This window comes from Euprymna scolopes, chromosome 3 (assembly GCF_053919585.1).
Source record: "Euprymna scolopes isolate OS-2025 chromosome 3, ASM5391958v1, whole genome shotgun sequence".
Lineage (NCBI taxonomy): Eukaryota > Metazoa > Mollusca > Cephalopoda > Sepiida > Sepiolidae > Euprymna > Euprymna scolopes.
The window spans coordinates 97,113,785-97,140,899 of NC_136484.1; the positions used below are offsets into that span (position 1 = coordinate 97,113,785).

Sequence of the window (27,115 nt, forward strand, 5' to 3'; positions counted from 1 at the left end):
AGTTCTGAACATAGAGAGGAGGTGGTGCTTTCTTAACTATTCTGTACCTTCACCTAACAATTACATGAATACATCCATACATTTAGGAAACAAACCCTCACCGGAAATTATATTACGGATGAGGAAATGAATCTCACCGGACATAGTTTCCTATGGATTTCGAGACGACAGTTTTCCTGTCACAGTTTAATTAATTACTAGTTTTACGATAGTGACTTGCTTTTTTTAAAGTAATGTTGTGCTACATAGTTCAATACAAATAATAAAATTACATTGTAAGAGATAATCTTTAATTTACTCCTTGTTCAGCACCTCTTGGCAAACAATTCTCTTTTTGTCTTATTTCTTTCGAATGTTCCCTTTTTACCTCACGTTTGGCTTACTTTGTTCGGTGAAATACTACATATCGAAATTCTTACGAGTTCCTTTCTCACACTATTACAGCAATGATCATATATTATCATTGTAATGATATTCGAAAACGTGGATACATTTAAGTGAAATCACTCATATTCTTGCCAGTGTTGTTAGAATAGCCCTTTTGATGCCAGATCTCGCGGATTTGGCTTTTTAAAAAGCAGTTTGGCTTTCAAAGATTGTATTTCATTTTCAAAGCGTAACATACGAACTATTCAGGAAGAACAACCAGCATATTATATAGATAGAGATATGGCAAAGAAATAATTAAGACTCCATTCAACCTTAACTCCAACCATAACGCTAAAGAAAATTCTTCAGTGATTAAAGATAGCACAAACTTATTTGTTCTTATAAATTAGCCGAGTCAAATAATGGTCTTAACAAACCAACGCTCGAAGTTTCACGGTTGAATTTTCGGATTTTTTTTTTTTTTTTTTTTTTTTTGGAAGAGCAATATCCTCAAAACACCCTAACCAAACAAAACCGGATTAAATACGGTTTAGAGTAAACAAAAAGCTTTATTACTTACTCAAGAGAATATCATCGTCAGAAAAAATCGTTTCCTTTATAGTGCTGCTTCGCAACCTCACACAAATAACTGTCCACTATTCAACGATACGTTCCACAGTAGCATTTATTCTTGCACGTTGTAACGACTAACCCGATTTTATTTTTATTAAAACGTAAAAAAAAATATCTCAATATTATGAACCTTGTTACTTCTGTCAGTTACAAGCACTTTGGTATGGAGAACAATTAGCCGGAATCGTGGTGTAAGAAAGTTTTAGTTTACTTTAGTTTTATAAAAATAGCTGAAGGCAAGATATGAAACCACTTGATGTAAATAGTTAAAAATAGTACTTCAAGGATTTCGACTCGGCAAACAGCAATTCTTCCCTCTTTTAGGCAAACATTGCTCATTGAAGGTGAAAATCAAAAGAAAATTGCGGGATATTGAGGTGGTGAAAGTAAACACAACGTTCACTTTGTTATGCTTTTAGTTCTAACTAGCATGGATGCCCGGCGTTGCCCGGGTGTTTGGAGGTGTGTGTTGAGCAAAAAAAAAAGTGATAGTAGGCAGGCAGGCTCGAAGCCGTACCGAGAAGGAGGAAAAGAACGTGAGAAAAAGTGACGTCTTTGCTATTGTGTCCATCGCAAAACCGGAAGTGGCGAACGTCAAAATTAAGACTAGTTAATCGAAAAGAGTGCAAAATATCTGCGAAAAAAGCTACCCCTCCTTGTAGGAAACTGCCCATTTGAGGGTGAAAGAATTAGTGTTTTAGCTGATTTTTCGATATTTGTCGCCCGGAAGTTCAAGGTTTAAAAGGATACCAGTTTCCTCACGTTCGGACATGTCTGTCAAATGCTTTTAGCAGATATAAAAACACACAGACATAAAACACACAGATTATTGTCCTTTATAATCTTTTATAGGTGCTGAGCTTCGTTCATTCAGTTGCGTATGAATCAGAAGATTAGTATTAACATTCGTTTCTCTGACATATTTCTAGTTAGAATTCTTTCTAGAAAGATATCGAGTACTTGCGAGAGAGGTTACGTGAAAAGTGCTAACATCGCCAAATGAAAAAAGAATTTCATTGGAACGAACTGTATTCGAACTTGACACCCTTAGGTTGTCAGTCTATATCATTAACTACGTAGGCACCATCAGCTTCTTAGAGCCCTCCTTGAGCTATAGTAACTCAATCAAAAAACAAAAAACAAAACAAAAAACAGCAGTAAAATAGTTCAAAGATTGACCGTCCAGGAAAAGTGATCTTTATCCCTTGGCGAGTGACCAGTTGGCTTTAAAGACAAGCTTTGTCCACCCATGCACGGAGGCACATCCTCTCTCTTTTGGCAGAAGCGATGAAATATTCAGACGTCATTACAACAATTTGCGGGATGAACTTAGTTTTAGATGTGGACGTTTTTTGTCTTTAATTCTCTTTAAATATCGAAAGTTTTAAATCTTATCATCGATTTGGCAGATTATTCAAGAGAGTGGGCAGTGATGGACACAAAGCCGTTTCATTTGTTTTAAGCACGCACACATGAGACATGCACGTATAAGCCCATCTATGATGCAATTATGCGTTTTATAAATCAATTATTCTAGTGTTGATTAAATCTATATATCTAAACTATAAAGCACAGCCAGTCTGTTTCCAGATTCTTTTTCATGGATAGGTTTTTTCTTGCAAAAGCAATATTTAATTATCTTTCGCCTGATCATTTTTAAGATTGTCATATCATGTTCTTAAACATTGTATTTTTATTTAAAATCTTTCCAAAAATATCCGCCCAGAAATTTCCTTCTTTTGTCGTATTAATATGCTGAGGGAGTACGACTTATTTCGTCTATTACCAGACACGTACACTCCTGAACACTCTTTGGACACCAGGGATATTTTTATATGGACTTCATCATTGTTTTCAGCAGAAATTGTAAACGCTAATAATATTAAATAATAATAATTCATTATTTTTTTAAAAAATAAGATTTACATAGTCTAATGATGTAAAATACATTTCAGCATAAATATTTATGAAAAAAAAACTGACAATACTTTCTGGGATATTCTAATAAATTGTTCCCAAAATATTTGATTTTTCGATGTCTAATAAAAACAGCAACACAAAACTACTGTATACATGTTTATCTACGCCAAAAACAAAAAAATTAAAACAAGCTTCGTAACTGTTTTCTTCTTATATGCTCTAAAAAATAAGCACCCACAGACCTCAAAGAAGAATATAAGCAAATTGAGAATTCACTAAAATATTTGAAATATTTTATACCATAGATAAACAGAAAAACTCTTAACATCCAATTGATAAAAAGAAAACACGCTCACTGTGTTGTATAATCAAGGAGCTCACACATATTAACAAACATATGCACACAAATATATATACGAGATATGAAATTAAGAATCCAAAGCATAATACTAACTAAATCATAAACCATAGAACACATCACAACTTCAATAATAAACCAGAAAACACATCACAACTTCAATATTAAACCAGAGAACACATCACAACTCGAATAATAAACCATAGAACACATCACAACTCGAATAATAAACCATAGAACACATCAAAACTTAAATAATAAACCATGGAACACATCAAAACTTAAATAATAAACGGTAAAACACATCACAACTGAAATAATAAACGATAGAACACATTATAACTCTAGTAATACTAAACCATAGAACACATCACAACTTGAATGCGAAAACATTACATCTACAAATAATAATGGAATTTATTTCATTCCATGAGAATAATGCTACAAAAATTAGATTGGAGGAACACTAAGACACTTGCATTAAACGGTATATAACTATTAAAGAAAGATTACTAATACACATGTTTCTATCCAGATTAAAATTTAAAGAACACATACTCACGTAATGCTAATAAAAACGTCCCACAATAGAAGTCTTAGCTGACTCACTGATCCAACTACCCGTTCCAAATCAAATCAGATTACAAAATAACGAAGAGGTTTCTACAACATCACAAACGATTTTATGTAAAATTATAATCTGTGAAAACAATATTACGTTAGGAAATGGATAACTAAAACACTTTACTTGCAGATATATTTCTTACCCCCCCCCCAAAAAAAAATAACTTTTATTTTTCTGCAATGGCTCCATACTTGAATTTCTTTATTAACCGCCACCTCGTGTCAGTGACATGACACTTTTTCGTTCTCATTCCTTGATCAGTTTTTCTAAGTCGCTAGTCAAACACATTTGCGAAATTATTGAAATGTTGCTATATTTCTGGATGTCTAACTTTAATCAGGCGTGTGTTTGACTTTTAAACGTGCATAACCAGTTTCATTGTAGATGGAGCAGGTTCGCAGAAATTACAAATTAATTTAACCTATGTATATATATATATATATATATATATATATATATATATATATATATATATATATATATATATTAGTTATTCACAAATACATGTTTCATCATCTCTGACCCATCAGTATGGGTATAAGTAGCGAAATTGGTAGTTTGTTCTCCGATGCTCTACCGACCGATGCAACGAAAATACTATTTGGAAGTTAGAGAAATTATATCGTATTTAAATGAAGCTATTTAATTTGTAGGAGGATCGCACAAAATCTCATTGAAGCACTTTTAAGAAATTGAAATCTGAAATGAACAATTTGTCTTTAAAACCACGTTTAAGATGCAAATATTTCATCTAAAGACATACGAAATTTTACATTCATTCAAAATTAAAAATTTCTTTAAGATGCTTCTAAGAGCTTTTGCCAAATCTCATTACACTATGGCGACAACGCCTGAAAATGTTCAAATTAAAAGAAATGTTCCCTAGCTTATGTCATACAATAACATCTGACCACCGCCTCAATGACAACAGGGGGTAAGTATATTTCTAATTACGGAAAAAAGACTTTCTCTAATGATAGACATTTTACTAATCGGAATTAAGAAAAAAGTCAAGTTCAAAAAGTCAAGTGAAGCATGCATACCCCACCCCGCGAAAAAGGCTTTAAAAATGACTAAGTTCAGCATTCCCCCCCCATTAAGCCCCAAAATTCTACATTGGCCGCCAAATCCTGGTGAAAATGAACAAACGGTTCAGTTTAAGGCCTTAACATATTTAAATTTGAGTTCTGCACCATGCAAAACTGCTAACTCGACATACACAGAAGATTTTGGACAAATATGGTAGAATAGTCCCAAAAATGGAGTGTTTTATTAGCCGTAAAAAGCCCCTGGGGCACACCGAAGAGTTATCGGGAAGTATAGACAAACAAACTCATATAGAAATCAGTTAGTTACAACTTTTCAGAAAGTTTTATAAAAATCCAAGGCTTCAATTTTTTTTTAATAAGCACAAAAGTGTCAAAAGTTGCCCCATTTACCCGAAAATTTGTTCTGTTACTTTTTTTTACACATATCATGTTTAATGTTTTTTTTACACATATCATGTTTAATGTTTTTTTTTACACATATCATGTTTAATGTTTTTTTACACATATGTTTAATGTTTTTTAAACATATCATGTTTAATGTTTTTTAAACATATCATGTTTAATGTTCGTGAAAAAGATTTTTTTTAAAATCTAAGGCATAGTTATTGAGAAAAGTGCAGACAGACGAACAGACAAGAGAGTATTTACAGGTTTACCCTCCTTTTGTCGTGGGACCAATAATCTTATGAAATATGTGTATTTTAAACGTGATTTCAAAGGCAATCTGTCTGTTTATTCAAAATGTATTATTTTAAATATTACACTCCTACTGATAACCGAAAGGATTCAATCATTTACGGAATAGTATTGCTTTTAGGTTAAGTGGAAATTTTTAAGTGCGTGAGTTTATATATATATATATATATATATATTATATATAATAGGAAATTTTTAAGTGCGTGGGTGTTATAAATATATATATAATAGGACATTCACTTTGTGAGAAGTAGTCGATATTTAAGAATTTAAGATTTAACGGTTGAACAGACCAGACACGTGCAAAATTGATTTTGACAAACATATTTATTTATTAAAATCAAATTTGAAAAAAAATTTGATTTTCAAATTTTCTAATAGTAAAATTCTTCTCGAAATAAAACCACGTTTTTTCGTGTCATAGTCGGAGCTAGCTATCGGCACGTCCCCAGAGATTGGATATTGAGGCTAAATAATGTCTAAATGTCCGATAATAATAATGTGGAACGTTGGTCGTTCGCATGGGTCACAATAATAGAAAATCCACTTTTTGAGAAATACTCGACATTAATATATATATATATATATATATATATATATATATATATATATATATATATATTCTAGAAGGGAGACCCGACGTTGCCCGAGATTGAATGATAATCAACGAATATTTCACACTCCTACAATTTTTATTGTAATCGAAATCTGTGAAATCGCTTGGGAGAAAGCTTCACATGCATCCATGCAGTAACTTAGTCCAAAATATATGTTATTCTACATTAAACTCTTGAGACCCAACAGTTTCTTTATACAATTATTTTATATAAACTTCTTTCCAGTTACCGAAAAAAAAACATTAAGAAATTTACGTGCGGGATGTGAACTTACAGACCATGTCACGCAAAACAAAACAAAACAAAATAAACAACAAAAAAATCCGTAAATTTTCAAGTCTTATAAAATTCTTTACAATTAATGAAAAAAAAAAAAAAAAAAAAAAAAGGAAATTTACGTGCGGAGTTTGAACCTACAGATCACGTCATGCAAAAAAAGAAGAAGAAAAAAAAACGCCTATCAAATTACCCACATTAGAATTTTCAGGGTTCGTTGTTCTATCATTGTTGCTAAGCGACGACATGAAAAAAAATGGCTTTACCGATGATAGATAAATTAAAATAACGGTTTCGATCATTAATTATCGGTAATTATTGAGGGTATTCTGAGGCAAAACTTAACCAAGATCACTCTAGACTTTTACACTAAAGTTCTGTAAACTTTAAAGAAAATCTGTTCGGCCATTTCGGAGTCTATAAGGAACGAACTGACACATAGTTGCATTTATATAATTGTAAAGATAAAGATATATGTGTGTGTGCACGCGCGTGTGTGTACCCATGCACTTATATACAAGCCAAAATTTTAAATGGCCTATAAAATTGCTTGAGTTCATAAATCTTCGAACAATAAATATTAATCTGAGAGCTAAACTTTATTGACTCTCAGACCGGCACAAATTTTTTATTAGTGCATAAGGCACATCTGATTGAGTTGAAATAAAATATTTTTTGCTTAAATTCTAGTATCTTTCTTTTTATAGTTTAATATTAATAGTTTTTGGTAAATTTTATGGTTAAACATTTTGTTGAACATCTTTCTGTTGAGGCCGAAATCCTTTTTCAAGAAAATACCTAACTTTTTAAAATTCTATTCATCAACAACATAAGCAACAATAAAAATAATAGAATTATATTTATTAATTAATAGAACATGCTAATGATCACAGGAAAAGTATTACATAAAAAAAATTTACAGAAATTTTTTTAAAATTCTGAATTTAAGTGATTCATAAAAGTGCTATCGTTCGCCTGCAGGGATACAGTTATAGCCCCATACCACGCTGATTGGGAGGTTAGCACTCAAGTTTTTGCTATTTCGATTGGATATATGGTCTGATTTTTCTCAATTATTTGTTTCTTTTATATTTTTCCAAAGAAATGCCAATATTGATGGACGACATTTTGGAATGAAAATTAAAATTATATGAAATATTGGTGTCACTGATAATATTTCACTTGTTATTATTCTAAATAATGCAAGTAAAATGCCCAAATCGGCTTTCATAAAAGTGAAGAATATCTGGTTTTACAATGAAATTTCTGCAAAAAAAATTTATTGAAATATATAATTTCGGAATTAATTCATTGAGGATCGTAATTTTAAAATAAAAATCTATTTGTTTGAACACACACATATTCCATTGCAGTAGAAAACATTCTAGTGGCTTTTTCAAAATGCTCAGTATTTTGTTGACAATATTTGCGAATTGAAGAGTCAGTTTTGAGATAAATTTTGAATTGCTTGAGTGTAAATAAAATTGTTGTTTTTTTAACTCTAGTATCTTCCTTTTTAGAGTGTAATATTGATCAATAGTTTTCAGTAAAATAATTTTCCTGTTAAAATTTTATAGTACATTTATCTCTTGAAGCAGAAATCTTGTCTCCAGTTTAGTTATGATTCATAACAGTGCTATTGTTCGCCTGCAGAGTTACAGTTACAGCCCCATGCCATGCCTAGGTGATGGTTGAATTTTAAAAGCGAAAACCACCACTATTTATTTCTATTGAATGTATGACCTTGTTTTTATCAAATGTTTGCTTCCTTTATATTTTTTCAAAAAAAATGCCAACAATATTGGACATTTTGGAAGGAAAATTGACATTACTAGAAAAGTTAGTGTCACTGACAATATGCCACTTATTATTATTTCTAACAATGCAAGTATAATGCCCAAAATCGACTCTATTCAAAGTGTGCAGAATAGCTGTTTTTACTTTGAAATTTGTTCCAAAAATATTTTGTTTTTTTGTACTGAAATTCATAATTTCAGCATTAATTCGCCGAGGATTATAATTTTCAAACATAAATCTATTTATTTGAACACACAAATATTTCATTGCAGTAGGAAACGTTCTAGTGACATTTTCCAAGTGCTCAGTATTTTGCTGACATTTGATACAATGTTTGAGCACTGAAGCATCAGTTTTGAGCAAACTTTTAAATTGCTGTCGACCATCAGTAGGATGAAGTTGAATAACTAATCTCTGTGGTATTCCAGCAATCTGCAAGGTTTGGAACCCACAGCCAACTTTAAAGGTGCAATTACATTCACTATCTTGTAGTCTTTGGCAGTTTTGTTTGTGTATTCTAAGACATTTCATCACTTTACTTTCTTCAAAAGTGAATAATTGTTTGGCACTGTCAGGGCACTTGTTTATCAAAGATTCCCAAAATGCAATAGCACATTCTTGTTGGCCACTATTAAAAACGCCTCCGATTGATTCTCCAAGATCAGCAACACTGTGAGTGCCAGGGACAAGCAATCTTTTTAATTGCTGAATTGGCAAATCAATGTTTGGAATGCTTTTAATGATGTTAGACAACAAAGGAAGGTGGTAAATTGTCTGAACAATACTGTTAGCAAAACAAGCATTTCTTTCATTGATCAATTTGAGGTCCAAATTATTTTGAGAAATTGAATTGTCTATTTTCAGCCATTTTCTATTTGGACTATTATGTTTTTGCTTCAAATCATGATCTATAACGATTGTTTTTTTTCGTTTATAAGTCTGTTTGTACAATGACAAACTTTGAGGCTTAACAGAACAAGGAGGAAGCGGTGGCAAATCAACCCTGTCTCTTTTGGCCCTCAATCTATTATATTCAGTCCATGCACTTTTGTTACACATGGTCAATTTATGAGGGTCAAGGTCGATCAAATAGACATTGCACAGCTTTCTAGCACGTGACAAAGCTACATAGGCCATTCCATCTGAAAAGACATCAGATCCCAAGTCAACAATGATACCATCGACTGAAATACCTTGGGTTTTGTGGACAGTTAAAGCATAGCTGAGTGACAAAGGTATTTGAGATCTAGTCACAAAGAGGCCACGAGAAAGTTCATAGTCAGCTTGCACAAATTCAACATTGACTGCATGATCCATATGATCAAATTTTACAGTCACAGCAACAACTTTGCCATCTTTCATTTGTATTTCAGTGACTGTACCCATTGTACCATTGCAAAGTCCTTTTTCGATATCAATATTCCGACGCAACATGCATCTAGCACCAATTCCAATTTTAAGCACAGTTTCAAGTCCAGCTGTGTCAGAAATCTTTTTAAGTTTAGAAGTTTTTGGTGTCTGTTTTGATTTTTTTTTTGTTACGGTTTTTTGTCTTAAGTTGGAATCAGTTGCTGAAATTTCAATGATATGAATATTATTTTTTTTCAACATTTTATAATTCACTTCCTCAGCAGATTCATTTGTGGGTACAATGCAAATAATATGCATTTTCTTTTGCAAATTTTGCAAAAGATCAGTAACTTGATCAATATTTGCTTTTTGTTTAGGATTGATTCGATGCCTTTTCAAGATCTCAATATCCTGATCAGTTGGTGACCCAAGTCTAATTCTGTTAAGAATATTAACAAAGTTTTCATTGTCATCTTTTTGTCGCATATTTATGGTCAATTCATCATAATCGAAATATGACCACAAATTTATACCAGCAATTCCCAAATTTGATTTTCTAGCATCTTGAATAGATATTTTGGAAAATACAGGTTTTTCATTAACAGGTGGAAGCTGGAATAAATCACCAAATGCAACAATTGACATGTTTGCAAATGGATACACTTGTTTCCTAATATCACCAAAAACATCTTGCAAACGTTGGTGAATAAATGCTAATTGCAAGTGACTAACCATGCTTATTTCATCAATAATGAATAATCTCACATATCCAAGCATGGTTCTCAAACTTTTTATTTTATCCTTTGATAATGGTTCATATTTAGGTGTAGAACCATGCTGCACATTTAGTTGAAAGACTCTATGGCATGTAGATCCTTTCAAAATGTAAGCACTGACACCAGTAGGAGCACAAATAACTACACTGGGTCCATTGATGGCAGGATATGTGAGAGTAATTTTATCTGCCAGTGCATTGATCAGAAAAGATTTGCCCACACCCCCAAAACCACTAATAAATTTGAGAATTTGTGGACAATCGTCACAATTGCACCTGTGAATAGGGTTTTCCTCATTCCAATGAAGATTTTGTTGCTCAAGTTTGGAAATAATTTCATTATAAATTTCTTTTTGAATGAAATTCAATTTTTGCTCATTTTCTAAAACTTGAGCTTCAGTGACATGTCTGATTTGAGGCATATTTAAATCAGCTTCATTTTTATCTGCCTCTTTAGCCATATTAGGATCGCAATCAATTTGATCATCATCAGCGTTATTTTCATTTGCATAATTTTTAGATTTTTGCTCTATTTTTTTGCTTATTTCAATAGCATCTTTAATTTTTTTCTTAATACTTTCATAATTTGTCATTTCAGACAAATATGGAGCATTTTGATAAAATGATTGCTCATATGATTTACAGCCATCAAGTAAATCAATTTCTTCTTGGCGCCAAGGTTTGAACAGCATCAACAAATTGTGATAATATCGTTCTTTTGTTTCAGAAGTCAATCTCACATTTGGCGTCTTTATAGCTTTTTCTTTCACTTTTTTTAAAAAGCCATGATTATTTCGCAGCTTCAATGAAACTTTCTCATCATCATTTGTGGAAGCATTCATTGTTCTTTCATAGTTTCTCGCAACATAGTACAAACTTTTATTTTCCATAGAATCAGGTCTATTCGGGTACCATGTTTCAACCATATTGCCATAATACAAATCTGTAGAATCAGGCTGCATTTGATCCAATTCTTCTTGTGGCAAAAATCTGCGGGTTCTATATTCAGGTATATCAGCACCGACCCACATTACAGTTGCAGAAGCTCCAAACAAGTGATGTCCCAACAGCTTATCAGCAACTTCATAAGCTCCTGAATCTCTTTTGGACAATGTATAAAGACCAGCGCTTTTGCATTTACCATAAAATGATTTTGATTGGTCCAATGACCACACACCTTCAGTCTCAGATGTTTCATATTTAGTCTGATAGCTGGTGATGTAATGGTTCAGAATCATTGAATTGTCAGAAATGTACTGCAAGTCAATATTAGACTCCCACATCATCAAAATAGCTGGGTTGTAAGCATTAATGTACTGCTCTTGTGAGCTTCTATTCAAATTATACAATTTTTTAATTTTTTTGCCACATTTATGTGACCTAACACTTTCTTCAATTGTGTTAAATTTGAAATTTCCAGCAGATTTAGGAAATCCATAGCGACAAATTGTGTAAAATTTATTTCTGACAAATTTTTTACGGTAACATGATCCACCACAAGTGTGTCTTTGCACTTTATTCACCAAATAGGCTAATTTAGGTGATTTAAAATGGTTGGGAAGTTGACAAGTAATAATAGATTCAATGAAAGTTTGGACTATTTTGTGTGAATCTTTGTCAGTCTCATCAAAAATAGGAGCATCTTTGCAGTACACTTTCATGTGTACATGAGGAGTGCCTCTGTTTTGATACTCTAATCGCCAAAAATAATGGGCAACTTCAGTCAGAGGGCCGTTTTTGTCAAGTATGACAATCTTCAAAAATGATGTGAATCTATGATAAAAATGTTCACTGACTGCCACAATATCATCATTATTTATTTGTCCAAATTTTTTAGTTGTATTATTCAACTTTTCAAGAAATTCGTGCAAATCTTTGAGGATATATTCATTGCAAGACAGTGTCAAAAAGAAAGTGGGTACTCCATAACACTCATCAAAAGCTTGCAAATCCGTGTATTTTCGAGCCCAAAATTCCTTAGATCCTCGCATATTTGCCATCATCATCGACAAATTGCCTTCCAGTTGCTTATCATTATTTGTCAATCTTTTTTTCAGTTCAGCAACTGTTATTTTTGGCATTTTTGCTGTTTTCATTATAGCATAAATACCAGCATCAATGGCTCGTTTATCAGCTTTATCGGCAGAAAACATCAAATATTGAATATTTCTTCTGAATCTAGGATCACAATGGTTCAATCGATTTCTGATGTACATGTATGGTTTTACTTTGCCATATGGACGTTCATTTGAAAACATTCCAAATCTACCTCTTGTGAACAAATCAGGAAAACAAAACAATTCCAATAATGGGTCATTGTCAGTTAGTAATACTCCTTCAACTCTTTTTTGCCTGAAAATCGTCAAATCCTTTTCAGGTGGCAACATTGGTTGCATTTCAATGAGCGTGTGATGCTCATATGAAATCTGAGCCCCAGTCTGAGTCAGAAAATGATCCATTTTCAGACTATCATTTCGCCCAGTGCATGTGACAATTTCATCCAAGTTGGCATTTCGATCAATTTTAATGTCATTGTACAAGATATTGTTGTTTTTCAACCAATCCAAAGCTTTGAGAACTTTATCCATATTAACCAATGAGCGCCAAATAATATTTTTTTTGTTTGGCAATGTATCAACTATAATTTCAAGTAATTTATGATCATTGTTTGGCAATGTATTCATAGCATGGTTGATAGTTGTTTCCATTGGCATTGGCAAATGACTAGCTATTCCTCTGATAGCTGGGATCAACTGGCTTTGCAGTCCTTTAAACTTGTATGGCACCAATTTAATTATATTCATAAAGCATTTGGCTCTTTGAATAAGAAGACTTTCATACATATTCAAAATGGAGATTTCAGGTGGGATGTGATCAACTTGAAGACCATTAATCGATGCCAAATTTGGTACTTTTTTGTATGTTATCATATCCGATTGACATTTTTTGCATACAATACATGGTAATGTGTAATTTGCTTTAATAATGTTAAGTATTGTTTGAGATTTTATTTTATCCCAGTTGTCCCATTCATGCAATTCTGAATCTTTTTTGCGCATTTTGCAAATGTCACAATGATTTATTTTAAAATCATAAATTGCCTTTTGAAATTTTTTAAACAAATTGGCATATTTTGTTGTTACATAAACCTCAGTGTGAAATTCATTTTCATTTGAAAAGGATTCATTGTAAAGGTCAGAAATAGTAGCATCTCTGCTAACCTGGTAAATTAACTCAGTATATAATGACCAGTCACCTTCAAGTATTGCGATGTCATATTTGTTAAGCCATGTTCCAATCGACAATAATCGATATACTTTTCTGATCACTGTTCTCAGGTGTTGCGAGTGTGGTGACAAGAGTTTCAGCAGGGCCAGCTTGTCCGTGCAATCACTTTGGCCACAGCAATAAATTCTATCAGAATGCATACCTTTGCAACTTTGGAAACTATCCAATTTCTTCCTCATTTGAGCAATTGTCAAATTCGGACTCAAATCAGACAAATTGTTATGCAATCTTTTAGCATATTCCAATTTCTGAGCTGAGTCTGGACAGCCATCTTCGATTCTACACAGACGAGTCATTGATATTCTGTAGTCACTGTTATTAATTTGATTTTCATTGTTTTCATTTATGGGGACTTCAAATGTGTTTAATTCACTGCAATCACATTCTTGGCAATGCATAAATTTAAAATTGTGTCTTGACAACTGAGCCAATGGCACATATTCATATTTGCTTTTATCGCAAAGAAAGTGCTCATTGGTGAAGCAGTGGAACAAATTATTGCCCCAATAAGTCTGCAGACCGTCATTGTTGGCTTTTTCTACATAAGAGTGGATGCATCTGAAGTACTTCTTCAATTGGTTGATCATGAAGTTTCTCATGCCAACTCCTTCAATATATTTCTTGTTGACAGTGCTGAATGCACTTTTATTAGCCAATCTGCGTTCCTGTAGGTCTGTTATATTCTCTTTGACAATATTTTTGTATGACATAATCATTTTCCGCATTATAATCATTTTTTGCATTAATTCATTATAACATCTTCGTCGTTTTTTAATTTGTCTCATATTTCTAATCAGAATGTGTCGATGTAAATTAGCATCTTTGCTTGACATTTCGAATTTGCAAGTAAATTTAGATGCTGTTTTTCTATGTTTATTTTTATATTTGCTATAATATGCTTTTGCACAAATTTTTTCTCTATTTTTTTTATAATATTGGGCCATTTTCGCATGCATTTTTTCTCTATTTTTATTGAAATATTTTTTATTTGACTCTTTTTGCTTTTTTTTATAAGTATCATTATTTACCGCCTTGAGTTTTTTTTTATAATTCTGAACTCTTTGTTTTATTTTATCTTTATTTTTTCTATAATATTCAGCTTTTCTAGCTTTTTCAGCAATTTTATCATATACTTTTTTATTGCCATCATTTGCATTGGTGTACTCCATTTCATTTTGCTTATCAATAGGTCCTGGGTTAATTTCGACTCCACCAATGATCAGAAGCATCAGAATAATAGATCTGTTTTTATGCATAATGTAGCATTTATTGTGATAACGAGGCTTACATTCGAAATGAATTATGCAATTTTTAATTGTGAAATATAATTTCTATTTCATAAAAGATATATTTTAATTAAATTTTATCTTGTTCACAGTGAAAATAGAAAAAATATAATCACATATTACATTTTTATAATTATGAACATAAATACAATTTTAATGACTTTGCAATGCAATATAGTTGGCAAAAATATGTCAATTATGTGCAAATTGAACAAGAAACGAGTCAGAAAATGTATAAAAATGGTCAAACAAGTGGTAGGAGTGACAAGCCTTATGCAGTGTCTTGACAAGCTTGAGTTGTCTTTTCCTGTTCTGAGTGCCCTCACTCTCAGAAAGTCTGTTCTTGGCGATATTCTTCCTCTCTTTCACTTGCTTTCTCCTTGCTCATATCTCTCTCTGTTTGTTCCTGAACAATCTATCACTCAGGCTTTCTTTTACTTTGACTCGATCCTTCCTTTTCCATTACAATCTTTTATATTCCCTCCTGCGTCACTCTCTTTCTCTCTAATTAACAGTCTGAGTCTCTAATTGTCACTTTGTAGTCTCAAGTCTCGGATGATCTGAATGAGCAATATAAAAAAAATAAAATAATTAAATAAAGGTCAACAATGAATAGTAGAGAGAACTGAGAAGTATTGAGAGTACTATTGAGAAGAAGAAGAATCGGTCAGGGAGGTGGAAAATAGGGGCAGTGAAAGGGGGGTGGGAACATGACGAAGTGAAAAAGTTGGAGGAATAGTGACGTTGAGGTAGGGGAATGGGGAGAGTGATAAATAGATTGTAGAAAATGAGGGGGGGGCGAATGTATAGTAAGGGTGTGCAGTAGTAATATATACATACATGTGTGAAAGGAGAATAAAGATAAATAAAAGAAATGACCCCCAGAATAATATAATACCCTATAAATTTGTCATTTTAATCTAACTCAGCCTATCATCAAAGAAAATGACAAAGATGGCTTTATTTGCTAAATCGTTTTAAAAACTTGACTGTTTATTTCGTTTCTTAGAGTCTTCCAATTTATTTATCGTCTGCTAATGCGTTATTAATCGGTGATTTTTTGGTGGGCGTTGTTGAGCAAGAATAAAAATATGAGATTTAAACTGTTGGGGCATTTTCGACAACTTCTGTGCCCTTGGGGGCGAAATGGGAAGTTTAGAAAACATTTTTTTTTACTATGTAAATCTATATAATGATTATTGTCGTAATATTACTTCTTGTTAATTTTGTACTTAGGTAAAAATGTGCTTCTGCATTTATGTTACCGTTGTTACACGAGTATTTGTTACACCCTTATAGTAAAAATGTTGGTGATCATGCACTTATTGTACCTATTTACTATGCCTCCCCACGGGACAGAGTTAGACACCAGGGTCGTTTTTTAACGCGGAGAAAAGGTACAAAAATAAAAATTGTCTCAGTCGTGACAGATTTCTCCTCCACCGAAAGAGAACATGAAATGGAAGTGCAGCATCTGAAGAACAGATGCACTAATTGTAACACACTATTATTTTCTTAATAATGAGGTTAGGACATTACGTCGTCGCCGGCAAACTTGCGAAGAAACGATAAGAAATATCGAAAGACAAAAACTGGCTGTAACATATTCTTGCATTATTTACAAAAAGTTGTAAATAATGCAAGAAAATGTTACAGCCAGTTACAAAATTAAAAATGATAATAATATATTCATAATATATTCTTGACAGGCCACAAAATCACCGCAATACCACATTTACTCCGGGGAGGGGGGGTCCTACGTAAGTCTCAGGAATTTGTATAAACGAAGTTTAACCAATTACGCATAACTATAAAAGAAAGTAAGAATTTTATTGACACAGCATTTGTAAACAAACAACAAAAAAGTTGTAAATAATGCAAGAAAATGTTACAGCCAGTTAAAAAATTAAAAATGATAATAATATATTCATAATATTCTTGACAGGCCGCAAAATCACCGCAATGCCACATTTACTCCAGGGGGGGGGGGTCCTACGTAAGTCCCAGGAATTTGTATAAACAAAGTTTTACCAATAACGCATAAATATAAAAGAAAGTATGAATTTTATTGACACAGCATTTGTAAACAAACAAAAAAAAAAAAAATAGTACGCTTACCTGTTTTAAATATAATGCAAGAAAATGTTTCATGTAAGGCTGCACCGCAGACATAAATAAACAACTTTACGGATGTGTGTTTGTTACAATTTAACGTCTGCTCATTCGGTAATAGTCGGTAATTTTCGGTGGGCGGTGGTGAGCATGGATGGAAATGCGGGATTTAAACTAAATTAATTTAGCAATGGTATTAATGTAACGGATAATCAAAAATAGGGGAAAAATCAGTTATGTAATATTTTACACAAATACTGAACAGTAGCCCCCCCCTCTCTGTCTGTCTGTCTGTCTCTCTGTCTCTCTCCCTCTCTCTCTGTGTCGCTGTTATTATGGTAGTACGAATAGTGGTTTGTTTATGTTATAGTGGTATAAAAGAAAGTAAGAATTTTATTGACACAGCATTTGTAAACAAACAAAAAAAAAAAATAGTACGCTTACCTGTTTTAAATATAATGCAAGAAAATGTTTCATGTAAGGAGCTCTGCACCGCAGACATAAATAAACAACTTTACGGATGTGTGTTTGTTACAATTTAACGTCTGCTCATTCGGTAATAGTCGGTAATTTTCGGTGGGCGGTGGTGAGCATGGATGGAAATGCGGGATTTAAACTAAATTAATTTAGCAATGGTATTAATGTAACGGATAATCAAAAATAGGGGAAAAATCAGTTATGTAATATTTTACACAAATACTGAACAGTAGCCCCCCCTCTCTGTCTGTCTGTCTGTCTCTCTGTCTCTCTCCCTCTCTCTCTGTGTCGCTGTTATTATGGTAGTACGAATAGTGGTTTAGTGGAAAACTCTTATGAAACTAAAATCCGGCAATTTTTATTTTTTTAATAACGGTATTAGTATCAAAATATCTGAAAATGATATCTTAAACTAAACAGAAGAATGTCAAGGTAATTATTGTACTATTTCAGAAAATGTTCAATAAGTATGTCTCAAGTAAATTAATTTTTTATTTTTTCCACCGGTACCCTACGTTGGATTACTCAATAGTAGTCTCTAAGTAACATTTTTTATAATGAGAAAATTTATAAATATTTAAAATCTTAAAAAGTTCAACAAAATGCCAATGGTGAAAATGAACAAACGGTTCAGTTTAAGGCCTTAACATATTTAAATTTGAGTTCTGCACCATGCAAAACTGCTAACTCGACATACACAGAAGATTTTGGACAAATATGGTAGAATAGTCCCAAAAATGGAGTGTTTTATTAGCCGTAAAAAGCCCCTGGGGCACACCGAAGAGTTATCGGGAAGTATAGACAAACAAACTCATATAGAAATCAGTTAGTTACAACTTTTCAGAAAGTTTTATAAAAATCCAAGGCTTCAATTTTTTTTTAATAAGCACAAAAGTGTCAAAAGTTGCCCCATTTACCCGAAAATTTGTTCTGTTACTTTTTTTTACACATATCATGTTTAATGTTTTTTTTACACATATCATGTTTAATGTTTTTTTTTACACATATCATGTTTAATGTTTTTTTACACATATGTTTAATGTTTTTTAAACATATCATGTTTAATGTTTTTTAAACATATCATGTTTAATGTTTTTTAAACATATCATGTTTAATGTTCGTGAAAAAGATTTTTTTTAAAATCTAAGGCATAGTTATTGAGAAAAGTGCAGACAGACGAACAGACAAGAGAGTATTTACAGGTTTACCCTCCTTTTGTCGTGGGACCAATAATCTTATGAAATATGTGTATTTTAAACGTGATTTCAAAGGCAATCTGTCTGTTTATTCAAAATGTATTATTTTAAATATTACACTCCTACTGATAACCGAAAGGATTCAATCATTTACGGAATAGTATTGCTTTTAGGTTAAGTGGAAATTTTTAAGTGCGTGAGTTTATATATATATATATATATATATTATATATAATAGGAAATTTTTAAGTGCGTGGGTGTTATAAATATATATATAATAGGACATTCACTTTGTGAGAAGTAGTCGATATTTAAGAATTTAAGATTTAACGGTTGAACAGACCAGACACGTGCAAAATTGATTTTGACAAACATATTTATTTATTAAAATCAAATTTGAAAAAAAATTTGATTTTCAAATTTTCTAATAGTAAAATTCTTCTCGAAATAAAACCACGTTTTTTCGTGTCATAGTCGGAGCTAGCTATCGGCACGTCCCCAGAGATTGGATATTGAGGCTAAATAATGTCTAAATGTCCGATAATAATAATGTGGAACGTTGGTCGTTCGCATGGGTCACAATAATAGAAAATCCACTTTTTGAGAAATACTCGACATTAATATATATATATATATATATATATATATATATATATATATATATATATATATATATTCTAGAAGGGAGACCCGACGTTGCCCGAGATTGAATGATAATCAACGAATATTTCACACTCCTACAATTTTTATTGTAATCGAAATCTGTGAAATCGCTTGGGAGAAAGCTTCACATGCATCCATGCAGTAACTTAGTCCAAAATATATGTTATTCTACATTAAACTCTTGAGACCCAACAGTTTCTTTATACAATTATTTTATATAAACTTCTTTCCAGTTACCGAAAAAAAAACATTAAGAAATTTACGTGCGGGATGTGAACTTACAGACCATGTCACGCAAAACAAAACAAAACAAAATAAACAACAAAAAAATCCGTAAATTTTCAAGTCTTATAAAATTCTTTACAATTAATGAAAAAAAAAAAAAAAAAAAAAAAGGAAATTTACGTGCGGAGTTTGAACCTACAGATCACGTCATGCAAAAAAAGAAGAAGAAAAAAAAACGCCTATCAAATTACCCACATTAGAATTTTCAGGGTTCGTTGTTCTATCATTGTTGCTAAGCGACGACATGAAAAAAAATGGCTTTACCGATGATAGATAAATTAAAATAACGGTTTCGATCATTAATTATCGGTAATTATTGAGGGTATTCTGAGGCAAAACTTAACCAAGATCACTCTAGACTTTTACACTAAAGTTCTGTAAACTTTAAAGAAAATCTGTTCGGCCATTTCGGAGTCTATAAGGAACGAACTGACACATAGTTGCATTTATATAATTGTAAAGATAAAGATATATGTGTGTGTGCACGCGCGTGTGTGTACCCATGCACTTATATACAAGCCAAAATTTTAAATGGCCTATAAAATTGCTTGAGTTCATAAATCTTCGAACAATAAATATTAATCTGAGAGCTAAACTTTATTGACTCTCAGACCGGCACAAATTTGGAAATAATCGCAGTGCTCTTTTCAAACCGATTCTTGCTTTTATTTCGAGGAAAGATTTACGCCAGAGGTCTACAAATTTGTCACGAAGACATTGAAGAAAATCGAGAAATAGAGAATCACTATTTGATCGATCGATGAGGGCAGACTGGGGCCTTTGGACTCAAAAGCCAATGCAGCTTTAACTCAATTGTTCACTCGGAAATGTCCCGAAGAGCTGAAACTGTTTTTAGAAATGTAAATGTAATTCCACCAAGGCGATGCCTATAAAAAGGCCTAGCAGCTATGTAATTAACGATCACCGCCGGAGGCGACCATGTTTGAATTTATATTACTACGAACTGAAAATTATTGATACACATTTGATTTGGAGATTTGTGAGTAGTATCGTTCAATGAGTTAATTATTATGTTTGTCTAGTTATACAAGAATCAGATATAACTTGAAACAGAATACCGCTCAGAGCATTCGTTCTTGTCTTTAGCGAATACAGAATTGACTCGGTAATCTAATCGGTGAAAATCGCTTCCGTTCTCTACGTGTCCTTTCTCACAGAAGAGGCGTTGTTATTTTTCCACTCTTCCGGGGTTTTACGGTGGCTGAGTGGTAAACGTTACGGGCTGAAAACCTGGGTGTGCAAGGTTCGAATCCAGTTCGTTCCATAAAAAAACAAAACAAAAGCAAACCAAATAAAACTTTCATATAACTCAAACCTGACCTTGTGTTTAACCTCCTAGTCAAGACGCAAATAAATACAACATGAAAAGTGATCGACTGAGCTCCAATCTCTGGTTCCTCCTTGTAAGACATTTACGGCAAGAACTTATATTATTACCGCAACTGAAAAGAATATTCCCTCCTTTTGTGTGCAAACCGTCAGACAAAATTTCCACGAGCAGAGTTTCTTTCTAATAAATTCTCGTCTGCAGAATACATAACCGAGGGATTTCTTTTATGCTGTCTATGTGGTCGTCTTCAAATCTAATGACAACAAATACTTGTCATAATCCGCTTACAGAAGTAATCAATAGTTGTTAATCCCATTCATCATTTTAAATCCTTTTATAATATTCTTCATCATCCAACTTGCAATCGATCCATCTGCTTAACCACGAATGGATCTGGGCTCTGTCTACGAGAGAGAGAGAGAGAGAGAAAGAGAGAGAGAGAGAGAGAGAGAGAGAGAGAGAGAGAGAGATTGACAATAATAATCCATGCATGGAAAATAGTTAGGGTTTGTGAAGAAATATAGTATACGTGCAGGTGCAAGTGGTTTTCTAGGGCAGTATAGGGAGTTCAGCTTTACGCCTTAGCATTGTATACCATGTATTTGTTCCAATTCATGTTTACTGTGAATGTTAGACTGATGAATTCTTAGCTATCATAAGAGGAAAATGGAATTCTTATTTTATTTACAAGTTAAAACTGAATTCGGCTTTTGGAGTGGCATGGCACTGTAGAGTACCTACTGCTAATTTTAGCAAATCATTTCTATATAATACCATGCATTAAAGTTTAAAATGCAACAGTCATGTATCATACTTGTTCAATTGTGCTCCAAACATAAACATTCATTTCAAACGAGCCCCTGTCATATCAAAAAACTTACTGTTAATTTTATATGTTGGGCCTTTCTGTTTGTGTGGTAATAACACTTCTCAATTATACTTGTGATTTCAGGTTGTATAAGGTGTAAACTTTAGTCAAAATCACCTGTTCATCGAATTTTTTTTTTATTATTATTGATACTTATTGAAGACATCCCGACACAAAATCTATCTAAGAACACTGCCAGACACATAAAGTACATTTGTGTGAAATTAAAAAAAAAATTCAAGTCGTTTAGGAGTCCATAGGGAACGAACTCACACAAAGTTCCTTCTAAATAATAGTAGATTATATATATGAATATATCAGCTGCACGAAATTGAAATTTCCGATTTTCTGAACAGCTTCAATTTGATTCATTTCGTATCATTTTTTGACAAATAGCGGAAATTGCTGGAAATATCTTAAAAATAATCACAAAAACGACATCGTTCCTATGCAGCATACATCACCAATCAGCCTTAACACTCTCACACTCACTCACACACACACACACACACACACACACACACACACACACACACACACACACACACACACAAAATGAAAGAACAGCATTCAAATTCGCCATACAAACTACGTTAAAGGATAATTTCTTTTTAAATATTTATTTGTAAATGTCGTACTCAAAGCATATACAATAAAGGTCACACTTTCGACTCAGATCAGTAGAAATAGACGTAAAATATTACTGCCTCGAATACGCACCCGTGTATTATACACATTCGACCCCTTTAACAAGTGGAAGAAATAGCAAAATGCGAGTAAAAGGCTTTAAATAAAAAAAACAACAATCTCAATTGCGAAAGGAACTCTGTGTGTGTGTGTGTGTGTGTGTGTGTGTGTGTGTGTGTGTGTGTGTCCGTTCCCTGTGGACTCGAAAATGGCTGGGCGGATTTTTATGAAATTTCACACGAAGGTACTTTACGTGTCTGGCAGTGTTCTTAAATAGATCTTGTATCAGAATGTCCTCGATAAGTATTGATAATCGAAATAAAGAAAGGAACAGGTGATTTTGACCAAAGGTAACACTGCGTATACAGCCTAACATCACAAGTACATTTGAGAAGTTTTATTACCACACAAGTAGTAAGGCCAGGCATATAAAATCAACAATAGGTTCTTTGATATGACAGGAGCGCGTTCGAAATTAATGTTTCTGTTTAGAGCACAACTGAAACATGACACTTGACTTTTTTTTCATTTTAAACTTTAATTCAAGCCATTATATATAAAAATAACTTTATAACATCCACAGTAGGTTCTCTACAGTGCAGTGTAGACTGCAATGTATCGTGGAATGAGTCACTGCGTGGAGGCATCTGAAGCTTCCTCCCGGTGTACTGTGATGGGTCCTCGACTAGAGCAGAAAATCAATCGATTTGATTGAAAATGGCGATTTCACCGATTTTGATGACATTAAAAATATGGATTGGTTCATTGGTTTTGTTTTACGGCATATCAACCCTTTTCAGGTTATTTAATGTAAAATCCAGTTATTTTGTAGAAAAGTTTGTTAATACAATATATATTTTTTTCAACTCGGTTTCTATTTAACCCTAACAGGTACTACCACTCCGGGTCAAAGTGGACCTGGGAGCAATGGCAATTAAAGGGGGGGTACACTCCCCAAAAGCCCGTAAGCTGGGGCCTCACCATCGGATATAGTTTAAGGTCATATCCAGGACCTAAAAATATGGAAGGGTGAAACATTCGATTATCATCATTCAAACCCGGGCAATGTCGGTTTTCCCTGCTAGCACATGTTACAATAAAGAATATACGACTTCAGTTCCGGGAAAATCCGCTTTATTTCGCGTCGTTTACACGGGATTTAATTCTCATTAGATCTAGCAACTAATACGCCGGGTGATTGGGGGGCGGGGCATCATGCTCGCTTGTAAATATGCACGAAAAAAATTTTCTAGTGCATAATTTGTCACAATTTTCAAGACAGATAGACGGGTCAAGTTCAACGTGTAGTATCTGTTTTGTTCGCGGCCAGAAAAAGGAAAATCTTTCTGACTGAAGTCGTTTATATTTTTGTCATACGCCGAATTTTCCCTTCTAGGCATGCAGGATTTTCCTCTCACATTTAAAATGTGACTTTATGTCACGCGATTTGGAGTACATAAAAAGATGGTCCAACTGGCATTTTTTTTTTCCGGTGATGCGAGACGAGGTGTTAGATATATGAAATCCCACATTTACTTCTGGCCAGGATCAATGTATAGAATCTGTTCTGTCCTCGTCGGCCAGAGGAGAAGAAATCTTTCAAATATCCCACATACAATCAGCCCTCGTGATGACGCGATATAGCACACACACGCACACACACACACACACACACACACACACTTATCACGGTGAGTCTTCCACTTTTGCGGTTAAAATGCGTGACGGTTACAAAGCACTGGGCATTCGTTCAAAAAAAAAACGTATTTGTTGAACGTGTTACTCTGCACTCAATGCTAATTGATATGAACCAAAAAGATGAAATTCTACATTTGCCGGTAAAAATATAAAAATTATATATCTTTCTAGATATAGCTACCGACAATTTCTAGATATAGCTACCGACAATTGACTAGGTGGCTGCTGATTCTGCCTTAGGCTTGAAGAGCTTTGATACAGCGAAACATCGCCTGGATAATTATATATACGTGTATGTGTGTGTGTGTGTGTGTGTGTGTGTGTGTGTGTGTGTGTGTGTGTGTGTGTGTGTGAGTGAGTGAGAGAGAGAGATCAGTTTCATATATAAATAAATAAAAAAATAGAATGATCATCCACCTCCGGATTAGACACATGGAAAAAAGTAAATAAATTAATTAAATGGAGATAAATTTTCCATCTGTGTGCATTTGTGGTAAAACATTTGAAGAAAAATTTTATGCGGTAAATATCAACATGCGATAAATTACTTTTCATTTCTATTAGTATTAAAAAAAGTGGGTATTATTGCTAAAAGATTATTTTACACCCCCCCCCCCCCACACACACGCACACATAAAAAAAACAGTGAAAACTAAGCAAAACAAGCTTGTTTATTTTTAGGGTGGGGTTCATGGCTAAAATCATATTTTCGAAAAATCTGTTCAAACAAGAATAAAATTCAATTTTATCTTAAAAGTCATGAAAACACATGCTGTTTTTCATTCTTATCACTATCCCTAAGTCCGGTTGGTAATACGAAAAATAGTTTTTAGAAGATGGAAAACGTTCGAGCGACGCAAGTATAACTGGACTTTAAAATCAAGTTTACGCTACCGCTAACCCTTTATGTGACCCCAAAAGTAGCAAAGTATTTTATTTATAATAGGTTTTAATGTATATTTTGAACAAAAGAAAAAAAAATCCTTCCCCCAAATCCTCGATTAATCGCCAAAAAATTAAGAAACTACTCAGGTTTAATGTCCTTAACATTGCTATCAGGTCCAGAAGTGAGTGATTATATATAACTTAAACACAGGACATATGATGCTTTTTTTTAAATGTTTAAAATACTGTTTAGGTTTAATAGGATAGAATATTATTTTTAACAAAATATACATACTCTGTTTTATTTCACCGTTCGTCTTACTAAAAATTACATATTAAACAATATTGTGGTTAAAAACTATATAGCCAGTCGGACATTATGCTATATTCATTTATCCGTGTAATGTTAAATACTGGTTTTACCAATAAATAATAATAAAAAAAAGAGAAAAAAAACAAGAACGAAAAATAAGAAGGAAAAAGAAACGAAAAAAAAAGAACGAAAATAACAAGAACAAAAAAAAGAAGGAAAAAAAAGAACAAAAAAAGAACGAAAAAAATAAGAACAAAAAAAAGAACGAAAAAATCGCAACATTGTTCTTGGTATTTATAAGGAATCGGCATCCAAATTTTTCAGTACTGACGGAGTTGTACCCGATCCAAAGTTAGTCCTAGAAATGACCGGAGCAGTTTACGATTTAAAACGGCAAAAATAAATAAATAAACAAAAATATAAAATAATGTGAAAAGATAGACGACGCTGCGCTGAACGTGTAATGGATTGGGTTACGTTAAGTTTTCAAAAAGAAAAAAAAAATAGAAAAAATATTCAAATCGTAAACTGCTTCAACCATTTCCAGGACCAAGTAGGGATCTTGCGTCGATATTCAGGACTGACTCTACAAGTGCTGAAATTATCTTTTTTTTTTCTCATTAGTACCTTTTTGTTTTTTAACTAATGCTCAGTCTTTTTGTTTTGTGTGTGCGTGTGTGCTCCCAATAATCTTGAGCGCTACTGGTCTTCGCATAAATATTGTTTAGTATTAGTTTTTAGGGCCAAGATCACAGTGTGGTATCTGTTCTGATACTACACTTCATCGTTCCTGTACTCAATCAATAGAGGAGACATCCTCTATGATTGAGACAATTTTTTTTTTTTGTTCTTATCCAGAGCGGCCCTTTTGGGGAGCTGGATTTTCTCCATATTAAAAACCAACCTTGCGTTTAACTCTACCCTCGTGGGGAGACAAGTAAATAGGAACATTTATATATATATATATATATATATATATATATATATATATATATATATATATATATATATATATATATATACACACCATTAATATTTATCAACGAATTTCAATTATTTGTTTACATACGTAATAGAATGTTTATTGCAGTGAAATAAAAAATAAATAAAAAGAAACTAAACACATTAAAAAAATCTTATATAAATATATAAACAATATGACTATATTTTAAATAATTTTCAATGATACAAGACGAAAAAAAAAACTAAAGTTCTTTCAGATAATTTGAAAATTGCTCAAGTTATTATAAGAAATAATAATCATAAAAAAAGGATAAGAAAATGTGGAATGCTGGCTGCGACCAAGAATCGAACTTACGACCTTTAAGTATCGTAATATTGTCACGACGTGACGTACTTTTTCGATTACCCTTGTCGCAGTCTCTTACTTAAAGCTATGAACGGAACAAGTTCGAATTCATTGATTTATAACAAGAAGAAAAAAAGAGAGGATTTGAAGCTTTAGCAAAGTTGAATATTTCTTGCTTTTTCTATTTTGGAGAGTTTGGGACATTTTAATGTAGCGGGTATGAATACTGGTT

The 27,115-nt window shown here is 32.8% G+C and overlaps 2 protein-coding genes across 15 annotated transcripts in view; both read right to left on the reverse strand.

Annotated features, from left to right (window-relative positions):
* Positions 1 to 27,115, reverse strand: part of LOC145257798 (protocadherin Fat 1-like) — a 954,816-nt gene that overhangs the window by 494,258 nt on the left and 433,443 nt on the right. The window lies entirely within an intron of this gene.
* On the reverse strand, positions 7,304 to 18,124 carry LOC145257781 (uncharacterized). The gene is made up of 2 exons (XM_080115685.1): positions 17,158 to 18,124; positions 7,304 to 15,599 (listed from the first exon to the last, which is right to left on the reverse strand). The coding sequence occupies exon 2, from the start codon at positions 15,007 to 15,009 to the stop codon at positions 8,314 to 8,316; it is 6,696 nt and encodes a 2,231-aa protein (XP_079971811.1). The 5' UTR covers positions 15,010 to 15,599; positions 17,158 to 18,124; the 3' UTR covers positions 7,304 to 8,313.